The sequence below is a fragment of the Taudactylus pleione genome, unplaced genomic scaffold (assembly GCF_031769625.1).
Source record: "Taudactylus pleione unplaced genomic scaffold, aTauple2 ptg000228l, whole genome shotgun sequence".
Lineage (NCBI taxonomy): Eukaryota > Metazoa > Chordata > Amphibia > Anura > Myobatrachidae > Taudactylus > Taudactylus pleione.
The window spans coordinates 1,454,530-1,468,335 of NW_028284630.1; the positions used below are offsets into that span (position 1 = coordinate 1,454,530).

Below are 13,806 nucleotides of genomic sequence, written 5' to 3' on the forward strand. Positions count from 1 at the left end.
ATTAGGGCCACTAATATACTTCTACATTCATAACCTATGTCAGTTACGTATTTTAATGGGTACAGACAGATTTCCCCAAAGTTACTTTTTGGAGGTTACAACACAACCAGTTTTTGTGCAAATGCGTTTTCGCATCGTTTGTAATCAGAGGATATAATTGCATGGTCATTGTCATGGTCGGGTGTGGCTCAAAAGGTCAAGTATATAAAGGTCGACATTCAATAGGTCGACCCCAGAAGGTCGACTTGTTCTGAATGCCGACAGTAAAAAAAACTCAACATGGTCATTAGGTTGACCATCATTCTGTCGACATGTATTTAGGTCGGCAGGGTTAAATGCTCAACACAGTCAAAAGGTTAACATTTAACATGTTAACATTAAAATGTTGACAATTGTTTTTGGCGTTTTAGCCGAATCCGAACCTAGCCCTTAGCCTAACCCTAAAAATCATTAAAAAAGCATGTGTCGACATGTTAAATGTCGAGCTTTTGACTGTGTTGATCATTTAAAACTGACCTTTTTACTGTTGACATTCAGAATGTGTCAACCTTTTAAATGTTGACCTTGTTATTGATGATCAATCGACCATTATCAGTCACTGTCAATGTCAAACTAGCCAGTGTCAAGTAGATCCGGTAAGCAATACGCCAATTTTATGTAGCACACTTATAAATATTATCATGTTCAGAGTAAAACTTGGAATTCATACAATGTCATAGTCGTATAATTGGATGGAAGAAATTAGGATCATTGTATGTAATTTTTTGTGTCCTTGTTTGTTTGCTGGATGGAATGGTTTTTTTTTTATAAAAGGATATTGGGACTTTCTTTTGCTTGTTTAATGGTGCATACACACGATCAGATTTTTTCTTCAGATATGGACGATAACGATTTAAAAATCGTTCAGTCGTTCATATCTGAAGGAAAATCGTTCATATCTGACATGCCTGAACGATGGACGATCAACGATGCGCGTTCCCGTTTGTCAGATAACGATATCTGACATCTGATGGGTTTGCAGTCAGACTTGGACGATCCCACTCATTTTAATGCAGTCAAAAATCGTTCAATCGTTCAAATCGTTCAAAACTTTGGTCAAATCGTCCAAATCGTTCAAATCGTTTAATCGTTCAGTCGTTCATCTGACAAATCTGACAAGTCTGACAAATCTGACCGTGTGTACGCTCCATAAGTCTTATCAATAGAAATAAGTTTGTCCCGTGCACTCTTGGGGCTATATTTACAAAGTGTCACCAGGTTTCAGATGAAAATTTAAGTTGGCACTCACATTAAGTGTAAAGCATGCCAGCTCCATATATATATAGCCCTTGAATTCTTTGAGAGTATGGCTCAAACTTTAGATGACTGATATCTGACTCATTATTACCCTCATCAGTCTATTAAGACTTTTCTTTATGGGAATTATTTTGTATGATAATTATTAGTGCCTTCTTGCAATTCTAAAATACCAATTGTACAAAAAAAACCTTTAAAAAATGTATCTGGTTTCTTGTCACACCACCATCATCGTAATGTGCTATGAAATTATTACGCATGCGTTTGCCCAAAATACTCACAGGAAATTATGAAAGGATTCATTTTTGGGGAGTTCCACATCAGTTAACAAAACAATGGAAATTAACTCAGAGAAATTAATAAACATATAACATCCTGCTGATACTGGTATTTAAAAGGATTTATAAATGCATTAATAGCAGATCCTGTACAGTAGCTCATCTTTGTCAACGAAACCTTCAACAAATATCTCTGGGAGCCAATGTATATACACATGGGAATAACAATGCAGCATTCAAATGTGTTTAAAAATGCCATTGTTCTGATGGATTAAAATGTGAAACAAGATTCACAAAAAAAATTATGATAATAATAATAATAATAATAATAATAATAATAATAATAATAAAAATATGCAATAACAAATCTTTGTTCAGTAGTGAGGGCATTAGATCCGAGATGAGAGGGGTGTAGTATGGGTGAAGCAGGCAGGGCCACAATCAGGGTGGGTCTGCCGGGACTCGGAGAGAAAGGGGGCCCGGCAGAGAGCGACGAGATATGCACCAGGCGGCAGGCAGTGAGAAAGATCATCTCATCAGCGCTGTGACATATCAACTATGGACTGGAGACGGCCATGAGCTGTGATTGGCTCGCGGAATGGCAGCCAATCAGGAGCAGCAGCTCCTGATCAGCCAATCAAGAGCGGCCGATCCTGATTGGCTGCTGTCCCGAGAGCTGTGATTGGCTCATGGAACTGCAGCCAATCAGGAACTGCAGCTCCTGATCAGCCAATCAGGAGCGAACTCTCCCGATTGTCTAATCAGGAGCTGCTGCTCTTGATTGGCACTTGTGGCGCCATATAAATAAAGGATAATAATAATAATACTTGGCTGCCGTTCCGTGAGATAATCACAGCTTGCTCCCGGCTCCAGTCCATGGTTGATATGTCACAGTGCTGATGATCTTTCTCCCTGCCTGCCGCCACCTGGTGCATTCCTTGTCGCTGCCAGCCAGGCCCCCTTCTCTCAGGACAGAAGAACAGGTAAGCAGGTATGCTGATCCTGCCCTGTGGCCCACCTCTCTTGTCCAGCCAGCCTTCCCTGCACTGTTCCCCCCAGTTCAGCCAGCCAGCCTTTCCTGCTCTCCCCCCCCCCAGTTCAGCCAGCCTGCCTTCCCTGCCCTCCCCCAGTCCAGCCAGCCTTCCCTATGCCCCCCAGTCCAGCCAGTCTGCCTTCCCTGCCATGCCCCTCCCTCAGTCCAGCCAGTCTTCCCTGCACCCCCTCATAGTCCAGCCAGTTTGTCTTCCCTGTCCTAGTCCAGCCAGCCTTCCCTGCACCCCCCCACTTGTCCAGCCTACCTGTCTGACTTCTATGCCCCTCCCCTACTGCCCATTGCCCCCCTAGTCCAACCAACCTTCCCTGCCCTTTGCTATCCAGTCCACCATTCCCAGCACCGTGTCCCCCCTTGTCCAGTCTTCCCTGCCCTGTGCCACCCCCCACCACCATGCCTAGCCATCCCTGGTTTACGCACCAATTTAGGCAGCACCCCTGATATAGCTTCACCCACGTTATCCACAACTCCGACCAACTCTGCCCTATACTCAAGGGGGGTGGGGCCCTGCCTATTTTGTTAGTACCAGGCCTCAGAATTTCTGATGGCAGCCCTGGAAGCAGGTGGAGCTTGTGGCTTGCGCTGGAATAGATGGAGGCACAATCTGTGGTGCATATTTTTGCCCTTCCCAGTAGTTAATAAACCACAAGGGAAGAGAACTAGCCCAGCATTTCCAGATCAGATGACCACCTGATGATTATGTCATGTGACTGCTGCAGTCCCACTGCACGAACTGGAGGAGGGATGCTGGCTGCTGGTGTTCAGGTTCTTTGTATTAGCCAATAGCACTCCAGAAAAATTGGATAAGTAAAAAGTGCAATGTGGGGACTAATTTTGTGTGTAGGAGAAGGGCTCATTGGTGTGCATGATGTGACCATGTTGTTTTGCAGGAGGGGACATGTTGGTGTGCAGCTGTAGGAGCATGTTGGTGTACAGGAGGAGACATGTTATTGTGCAGGATGAGGCATGTTAGTGTGCAGGAGGGAAACATGTTGGTGTGCAGGAGGACATGTACTTGTGCAGGAAGGGGGCATAAGGTTGTGCAGGAGGAGTGCATGTGTGCAGAAAGGGGTGTACAACCTCTTTGTTTACAAATGGAGACTCATGTAAACACTAGCCACTGACCAAAATGATGCAATCTTTTTGTCTATGTAGTTTAATATACAGTATCTGTATATATATATATATATATATATACATAGTCAGGGCGGGACTCCACGCGAATAAGGAAAACTTCACACAAAGCTTCAAAGCTGTGTGTGAAGTTTTCCTTATTAGCGTGGAGTGTCGCACCTGATGAATTCTATGTTATTGGACATTATGGGGGCAACCAGCTAAGTAACCATATTATCATTCAGAGTCCTGGACCAGTGTATTATATATATATATGTATATATATATATATATATACACACATATATATATAAATTATATATATATATATATATATATATATACACATACACACACACATACAGTACATACATACAAACATATATATATATATATATATATATATACACACATTACATATATACAGTATATATATATATATATATATATATATATATATATACTAGTGTCCAGCCCTGGCTTCACATGGGAGCAATTTTAAATTACAGCGATAGCCTTTTTTTAACTGAGGTCTTCTAAGATTGCCTTGTAGACGACATTAGTATTTTTTTCCTCCTGACTTCAACATGCATATGGGCCACATAAAGTTTTCCATGAGCAAAACAGTCTCCACTCAGGTCAACTCCAGCAACATTAAGTGTCTGTCCCTGTGCTTTATTTATTGTCATGCCAAAGCAGACTCTTACCGGGAATTGGATTTATTTGAAATTAAAGAATTGTTTTTCACATAAATGAAATAGGAACGGTAAAAAAGGAAAAACTTAAATTTTGTATCAATAAACAGAGCTTACATCAGTTTTTCTGGAGAAACCGGATAATACGTATCAAAATAAAATAAAAGTCCATTGTTGTGATATATATTTAACGAGATTAGCCCAAACAAGCAGACAGACGGCTACCAGGAACTTTATTTTATACTGTGTACTAGTGAACTGCCCCAGATTTGCACGGGAGCAATTCTATCTTGCCATAGCCCCCTGCATTTCATAACAACCTATGCCATGTCACCACAGACCCCTGCATCTCATAACAACCTATGCCATGTCACCACAGACCCCTGCATCTCATAACAGCCTACAGTATGCCATGTCACCACAGTCCTCTGCATCTCATAACAACCTATGTCATGTCACCACAGACCCCTGCATCTCATAACAGCCTACAGTATGCCATGTCACCACAGACCCCTGCATCTCATAAAAGCCTATTCCATGTCACCACAGACCCCTGCATCTCATAACAACCTATGCCATGTCACCACAGACCCCTGCATCTCATAACAATATATGCCATGTCACCACAGAACCCTGCATCTCATAACAACCTATTCCATGTCACCACAGACCCCTGCATCTCATAACAACCTATGCCATGTCACCACAGACCCCTGCATCTCATAACAACCTATGCCATGTCACCATAGACCCCTGCATCTCATAACAGCCTCCTGCTTCTTATTACCGCCTCTGAGAACAGAGCTGACTTCCATGGGAGGTGCCTCCTGTTCACCGTGGGCATGTGGCTGTGCTGGAACATTACTGCATCTCATAACAATCTACACCATGTCACCACAGTCCCCTGCATCTCACAACAGTCTCCTGCTCCTTACTCCTTCCCCCTGCATTTCGCTATAGCCTTCTACTTCTCACTACTGCCCCTTGCATTTTACCACAGCATCCTATATTTCACAGCAGCCACTTGCATCTCACCACATGCCCCTAGTTCTCACTCCTGCTTCTTACCAAAGTCCCCTGCATCACACCACAACCCCCTGTTCTCGCTCCTGTCCCCTGCACCTCAACAGTGTCATCACAACCCCCACTGCTGCTGCTCTGCAGCTGGCTGGGGCCTGGCCACTGGATGAGAGATTTGTATTACAGCTACTGTAAGCATCATCAGCAGCATAGTAATCTGGGTTGGGTACGGGATGCTGATGCTTGGGATCCCGTTGGTCAGAATCCCGATGCCAGCATCCCGACAGGGTTAGGATACCGACACCTGTCGGTCTTTATCCTAACCCTCCCCCCTCCCTACCCCTAGCATTTCCTTCTTGGTACCTAAACCTAACCTGCCCCCTTAGTTCCTAAATATAACCTCCCCCTCCCCACATCCTAAACCTAACCTTCCCCCCTTAGTGCCTGATCCTAAACATCCCCATAGTGGCTAACCCTAATGGGATGCCAGTGGTCGGGGTGCCAGCATCAGGATTCTGACAGGTGTTGGGATTCTGGTGCCACGATTCTGACAGGTGTTGGGATTCCCCGCGGTTGGTATTATGACCGCATCCCGGTGTTCCAATGGTTGTTTCTTTTATTAAATTCCTGACAGCTATGCTTCCCTTGGCTAATTCTTGGCTACTATGACTGCATCACAGCATCTTTATGGGTTTGTTGGAGGCTATCTCTCATTCTCTGGGCCTGATTCAGATTTGAGAATAGAGTAAGATGGAGAAAGTAACTCTGTACCTGGGCAAACCATGTTGCAATGCAAGGAGTACAAATACATAAATTTTTTACATGTGGGGTAAATACTGGTTTCTTTTGCATGTAGACTACAAATGCTGGACAGTTTTATTTTTAAACTGGAATTAAGATTTCAGTTTGGACACACCCCTCCCAAATCTAAATTTCTTTGCACATTTGAAATCTGTCCCACCTGCAGTGCAGAGTGGTTTTACCAAGATGCACAGTTACTAGCTGTTTCTTACGCTATTCCCAAAGATGTATCAGGCCCTGTGTCTGCCTCAGAAATGATCCTGCTCCAGTCCCTGATGCCCTCCCCTCTCTAGGCTGCTTTTAAGCCAAGAGGGCACATTGCTAGCTTTGATTGGCTCTCAATTTGCTGTTTCAGCACTATGGTCAGCTACTGTACTTCAACTTGGTGTAAGATTACATTTATTTTCTGTGACTGCTTCAGAAAAATCGTCACAGCACAGCTCCCTTTTGTTACACCTAAACCTTTCTCCATCCAGTGGTTCAAAAGATTAGCCTAAACAAACAGACAGACCTCAGAACCGGGAACTTTAATGCACTGTAATATATTATTTATAAAGGGTTTCACTCACATCCCAAATAGCAAAGGCATCAACTGGGGTGTCTCCCACAACCTACTTGGGGTCGTAATACATAGAGAGACCCAGAGAATGATGTCATACATAATAGTGGTGTTTTTTAGCGCCATTTCAGTGCATTGCGTATATATACTGTATGGCCATGGGGATGGGTCCACTTTGCTGCTGAGATTGATGTGGTGTATGCTGGCTCTGTGCATTAGGCTGTGCATTCTGATGATCGCCCTGGAGGGGCCAAAAACGTTTGACAATAGACTTACCTTGGATGCTGGATATGTGTAAGCAATAAAAACACCAAAGACTTGTTTTATGTGCTAAAAACCTGGTGAGTGCTCCTCTTTTTGCTCTCTAAATATATATATATATATATATATATATATATATATATATGTATATACACTATATATTTGTACTGTACACACACACTTGTTTTTCTTTATTCTATGAGTTGCTTTGTGAGACTGCTGGACCTTTGACATGCAACTTTTGCAATTTTACTTATATTCAGCATGTTTGGAACTTTGTAAATAAGAGTATTGTACAGCATTTGATCTACACATCGACTTATTGGGTTGCACTTAGATTATGAAAATAAACCCATGTGATTGGAATGATTCATTTTCCTAATGTCAGGGAAGTAATTTCACACTCAACTACTGTACGGTATGTTTAATGCTCAACTTTCCTTTAGAATGATCACAATGATCAGGTTTAATGAATGTAGTCAGTACATGCTGACAAATATCCTTGTTAATTAAGACACAGACAATGCTGAAAAAGGCCTCAAGTATTGGACACACTTGCTACAGATATCACCATCACCAGCCACAAAATCCTCTACAGCCCTGTCATCCTTACACTGGCAGCGACATCAAATGCAGTGTCTCCGTGACAGGCATGTCTAGCATAGAAATGTCAGCATCAGTGTCAGCTGCAGTAGGATCAATAATAACATGGCTTTGGGTGATGGCTCAGAGCACAAATAAAACAGGACCAGTAACTGCAATCTTAAGCTCTCCAGCCATTGACTAAATAAAACAGACTGATTGATGAGAGTGGATTTTGTATATATATATTTTTTTTATTCTATATTCAGCAGCATTTTGGGCCATTATAGTTTTCCATTATTGCTAAAATGAAGCATGTGTTCATTACGATATTTAGAATGTGAAATGCTCTAAGCTGTAGTGACAAAGCATTTTCAAATAGCAAATTTTAATAGCAAATTTTAGTAGCTCTGCATTATATTCATGTCATTATACAGCTTCATTTAACAAATTAAAATGCAGTTGCAGCAAAATCCACCTGTTATTTGGTGGTATACAGCATTTACTGTACAAATACAGAATTGGTTTTTAATGGCTGGATTTTAGTCAAACTTTAAGCAAACTCATATGTGATAAGATAATTTGTAAATTACTGTTTTTTTGTGGTGGAAATAAAACAAGTCGAGACTATCTTTAATATAAATAAAATTAATAACTAGTGCTGAACAATACAAAAAACAGACAGACAGTGGATAATATTTAATGCATCGATATGTCTCCTTATTTATTAAGTCCTATGAGAGCACTGCTTTGTAGATGAATGTCTTACACAAATGTGACCTCCATCCCAATTCCCTACACACTACAGATGGTCTCTAATTGATCAATGCACAGTCAGGGGTATTATCAAAAACAGAAAAGCTTCCTTAGATCAAGTGTAAAATTATTTAATGAATAATATCAGATAAATTGTCACTGAAATTCAGATTACTTATACTTATTGATATGAGCAGTTATGGCTGATCTCACCACATCTGAAGGATAATCAGCCATCTAGATGCCAAGGACAACCAATGCTATGTTTTTCAATGGAATAAAGTGCACTAAAAGCAAATGTGATTTTTTTTTGTTTTACATTTTTTATAAACACTAATAAAAAATAATTTGTGCTTCTTGCTTACACTTGAAAATAACAGATTTTTGTTTTATTTAGAATTTTCTCAATTAAGACACTTACCATGTGTAAGAATAATATAGAAGCCCAACAAGGCATATGATTTATTTATACTATAAAACCTACCACATTAAGGGGTCTATTAATTAAGGGAAAAATATCTCCTGTGATAATTATATCCCCTGCAAAAAGACAGTGAAGCAGCAGGAGAGAATTTGGAGAATTTGGAGGAGTCCAGTCCCCCTCCCCTGCCCGCTCACACACCTCCTTGCTCTGGCGCACCTCCCCACTCACCCCCGGCCAACCCCACTGTCTGTCCCCTGACCCGCCGCCGTTGCAGGAGTCTGTGACCCTCGCTCAGACATTCAGCCCCACAGCGCCAGTCCCCCGCCGCCGCTGCTGTACCCTCTCCCTTGTTCACGGCTCACAGTAAGAAAGCTTGGAGAGCCTGAAGGGAGCTTTATTAAGGTAGGAGGACACAGCAGGGAGGGATATTTTCAGATCCCTCTGCTGTATCGGGTACTGTTCGTCATCTCAGGATGGCATATAGTATCACTGTCAAGATTCGAAAAAAAAAAAAGCTTTTTCGGAACTTGATGAACTTCATAAATTCCACATCCCCATACTATAGTATGGGATCCCCTATGGCCACGCCCCTAAGTATGGGCCCCTACCAGTGCATTCCCCTGGTGGGCCCTTCATGCCCCAGTCTGACACTGTCTAAAGATAAAGACATAAAAAGGGGCTTGTTTTTCATATTGTAAAGAGCAAATACTTCCAGTGCAAAAGGTCACATCTCTCTGTCATCTCTCTGTCATTGTTCAGTTAACCATTGTCATAATACTGAACAATTGCCTCTTTTTTGGATCTCTAGAAAATGCAGATGAGATGCATGGGGAGGGGGGCAAGAGTCTTGTATGTGGATCTTAATGAGGTGTTTCATGTCATTATCGCCCCCCTGTGCAGTTATGCAAATTTCATCCATCTGCGGGTTTGCTCCTGTACCAGGATTCTGGAAGGATTTACGATTTTTGAGAGTCTCCCAGACATTCCAGAAGTATAGGCAAATATGTAATACTGCCAAACTAGAGACAACTATGTACTGGATTCTAGGATTCTAAAAACCCATGGTAGATTGTATTCTGAACATCAGTGCTCATCTGAGACACTCCAGTGCCAAATAAATCCTGGTAAGGGGTCAATAAGTGTAAGGTGTATTGCTGGGCACTGCTGTTAACATCCAGCCATGCTTAGAAATGGAGTATCCAAAGAATCAGCCAAAACTATAGGAACACAGACCATATTACTGCTAAAATGGTAGCTGTCAGATTCCCCATAATGGGCTGGGGACCAGTGGTCTCAGATGCTTCCACATATGTCACATACCATGTATGCAATATAGGAATTGGTTTCTTGACAATTGACAACAACGCAGACGTGGTAATGGTTAGCATTACTGCTGAAGTCGTGGGTATGATTTCCACTATGGCTCTAACTGTATGAAGTTTGAATATTCTCCCTGTGCCTGCGTGGGTTTACTCCGGGTACTCCGGTTTCCTCCCACACTCCAAAAATATACTCGTAGGTTAAATGGCTCCTAACAAAAATTAACCCTTGTGTGTATGTTTGTGAGGATGTTGTAGGGAATATGGGGTTTATTTATCAAGCAGTGAAAAACTTAGAGAAGTGGACCAGTGGAGAAGTTGCCCATGGCAACCAATTAACTTTGATGTAACATCTATCAACTACAGTCTATAAAATAATAGGTAGGAGCTGATTGGTTGCCATGGGCAACTACTCCACTAGTCTGCTTCTCTAAGTTTTTCACTGCTTGATAAATAAACCTCTATGGATTGTAAGCTCCACTGGGGCAGGGAGTGATGTGAATGGCCAAATATTCTCTGTAAAGTGCTGCGGAATATGTGTGCGCTATATAAATAACTGGTAATAAATAATAATTGTAGCAAACTTGCAAAGCGGCTACAGCACTCACTGATAAAACCATTTTCCTCTAAACTGGGACTACTAGTCATGTGTGGAAAGCCAAATTGGCTTGTTTGAACATGATCCTATCCCACAGGCAGCACAATATGTGGTAAGCATTCATACAAATCATGTTCCATAATTACCTAGAATATTTGTCAATTTTAATGCAGTAGGTGTAACTCCCACTCATATATATACAGTATATTTATATACAAATATAAAAAGAGAGAGAGAACAGTCCTACTCAGCTCACTCATGTGATATTCAGTTAAAAGCAAATGGCTGCTCCACCTATTCAAAGATAGATAGATAGATAAATAGATAGATATATAGATAGATAGATAGATAGATAGATAGATAGATAGATAATGCACATACATTGATAGATAGACCGATTGAGAGATATAAGAATGTACAGATATCGAAATTATATTCCCAAACATAAATCTACAGTATGTGCATATGTACACTACACTACACACATATAAATGTGATGAGCTACAAAGAGATGCTGTATAATTCAGAATATATTAGAAAAGAGGTTGTTGATTAGCCTAAAATACAAGACAAAAATGGTGATATTAAATAAGAATATTTTACTGCACTAAAATATGTTATTATTCTAACCCTGTATGCACTTATAACAACATTTTACAACAAACACTTAATTATAAATTACAACATGCATTTTTAGCATATCATTATATTTTTAATTGGCGCAACATTTTTTCTACATTCAAAGGATCTTTTCAAATGTCAGGAAACCTTGATTACAGTTTCTTCAATACAAGATGAAATTTGATGCATTTAAGCTGGGAAATATTAACCCTTTTAAAGATAAATGGTACAGACTAAAATATTACACTATATTATAGAGCCATATATTTACAGAATGAGTCACATTTATGGTTGTGTAGAATAGTTAGAAGGGTAATTGTGCCATATATATATTAGTAGGGAGAGGTATGATATGTCAAAAGCCATAATGTCAAGATTCATCCTGTCGACCAGGTCATAATGTGGACATTGACCATTATGACATTCATCATGTAGACCGTGTTGAAGGAAATGTCGACATATTAGAATGTTGACAATAATCTCTGGTGGCCCAGCAGTGACTTACCTTTTCCTGAGAACTGCAGCAGCTCCAGCATGGCTTCCAGGTCCCGGCGGTCATGTGACCATGATTTCCAGGTCAGAGTTGTGTTCCTCCTCCAGGGTTCCGAATAGTAATCCTTAACCCCTATCACTACCCCTCCCTCTAGAGCCTAACCCCCACACACAGACTAACACGAGCCTCCTCATGCAGACTAATATTGATCGTCCCACCTGCAGCTTAACCCTAATGTCTATATTCTGACAATGTTCACTTTTCACATTTCACATGTTGACATGTTGTCGGTTGACATAATGTATGTCGACCTTTACACTACATCCCATATTAGTGGCATAGAGCAGCACAGTTGGTTATAACACTGTCATGCAGTAAATATCCCTGTGGTTCACAGTGACCATGCCATCTCTAGAACACCATAGTCCTAAGTTGTGTTAAGATTTGTTACCTTCTATGGGTGTACTAACAGTCCTTCTTATCTATGTAAGCAGTGGTCAGGTGGGCTGGTGTATGGTCGTATGCCATAACGCCACACCTTGTGCTGCTTCAACTGTAATCCTAACAAATTCCAGTCTCTTACATTTTCCATACCGCCGTTTGTACATTTTCACTGTTTGTAAGCAGTGTACTCTTCTGCTTTATTTATATTCAGTAGATGAGTAGCCATACATGCTACTGTACCGGACTCTCCGGGAGACTCCCGGGACACACAAAAATGAAGGGAACTCTCCCAACATTCACCCCACTCTCCATTCACAGCGAATCCGTCATCAAGCCCCAGCAGCATCATGAAGACATCAATCATGTCACCATGACCCAGCACTGATCAGGTGAATTTTCCCTTCAGCATCTCCCAGACCGGTGATCAAAAAAGTAAGCAGCTAGGTGTTTAGCATAGGAAAATAATAGCGCTTTTCTCTTCACAAATAATTTAGAGTCTATGTATATTTGCATGTATTAAAAGAGTTGAGAGCTTCCAATTACGCTTCTATAGCATATAAAGTAAAGTATTATCCATAGAAAACGATAGCACAGTGCCTTTCAGAGGCATATTACCCTGCAAATTGGTAAAAGACTGGCATAGAAACAGCTACTGAATAAAACATTGCTCAGAATCCTGGTGTTAGTTTGTTTAAAATACTAATAAGATTATATTCTGTAAAAATGTACTCAGGGCCCTCATGTTTTTCTTTATTATCATTGTATATTCCTTTATTCCCTTAATTGTGCTGAGCTATATATTCATTTAGCCTGATAGAGATTAAGAAAAAAATCCTTTTGAGTCTTTGCAAGTGTACAAAATGATGAGCAGTCACTACATACCTCAGTGGCAAATTGCTGTAGTCCTCCAATATTAATTGGACCTTCCTCTGTGGCATATAAATTGCATCCACCTACACAAAGGTCTGATGTTGGACAGACCATTCCACATGTCAAGCCGAGTGGGTTATCGGAAAGGATAGTCCTGGCAGCTCCGTAGTAGTTCTGCACATAGAATTAAGTCATTATTACAAATCCAGTAATGGTAACACAGACATAATACAGTGCTGCAAGCAATCATTTTTGCAGGTTGTCATGCTGGATTTTTGTTACTAGCTGTATGAGAGGAATAAAAATATAGTTATTCATATGGACAAATGTGTGATATGTGATATGACCTTGTCTTATAGCCCTAGAATGGCACCCACCTTGGAAGAATTTAAATTGCCCATATTGTGCTCCCACACTTCACACGGAGTCCTGATCCCATTGCTATCCGTAACAGGCAGGAGGTACAGGTAGCATAGGGGGAGATTTATCAAAGGTTAGAGAGAGAGAGAAAATGGACAGAGATAAAAAATACCAACCAATCCTAATTGCCATGTTACTGGCTGCATATGAAAAATGACAGGAGCTGATTGGTTGGTACTTTATCTCTCTCTACTTTATCTCTCTA

The 13,806-nt window shown here is 40.9% G+C and overlaps 1 protein-coding gene across 2 annotated transcripts in view; it reads right to left on the reverse strand.

Annotated features, from left to right (window-relative positions):
- Window positions 1-13,806, reverse strand: part of DPYD (dihydropyrimidine dehydrogenase) — a 1,460,234-nt gene that overhangs the window by 929,638 nt on the left and 516,790 nt on the right. For both annotated transcript variants that reach the window (XM_088479173.1, XM_088479172.1), the window contains exon 5: window positions 13,194-13,355. In XM_088479173.1, coding sequence (XP_088335299.1) covers window positions 13,194-13,355 — 162 coding nt within the window. The remainder of the gene's footprint in view (window positions 1-13,193; window positions 13,356-13,806) is intronic.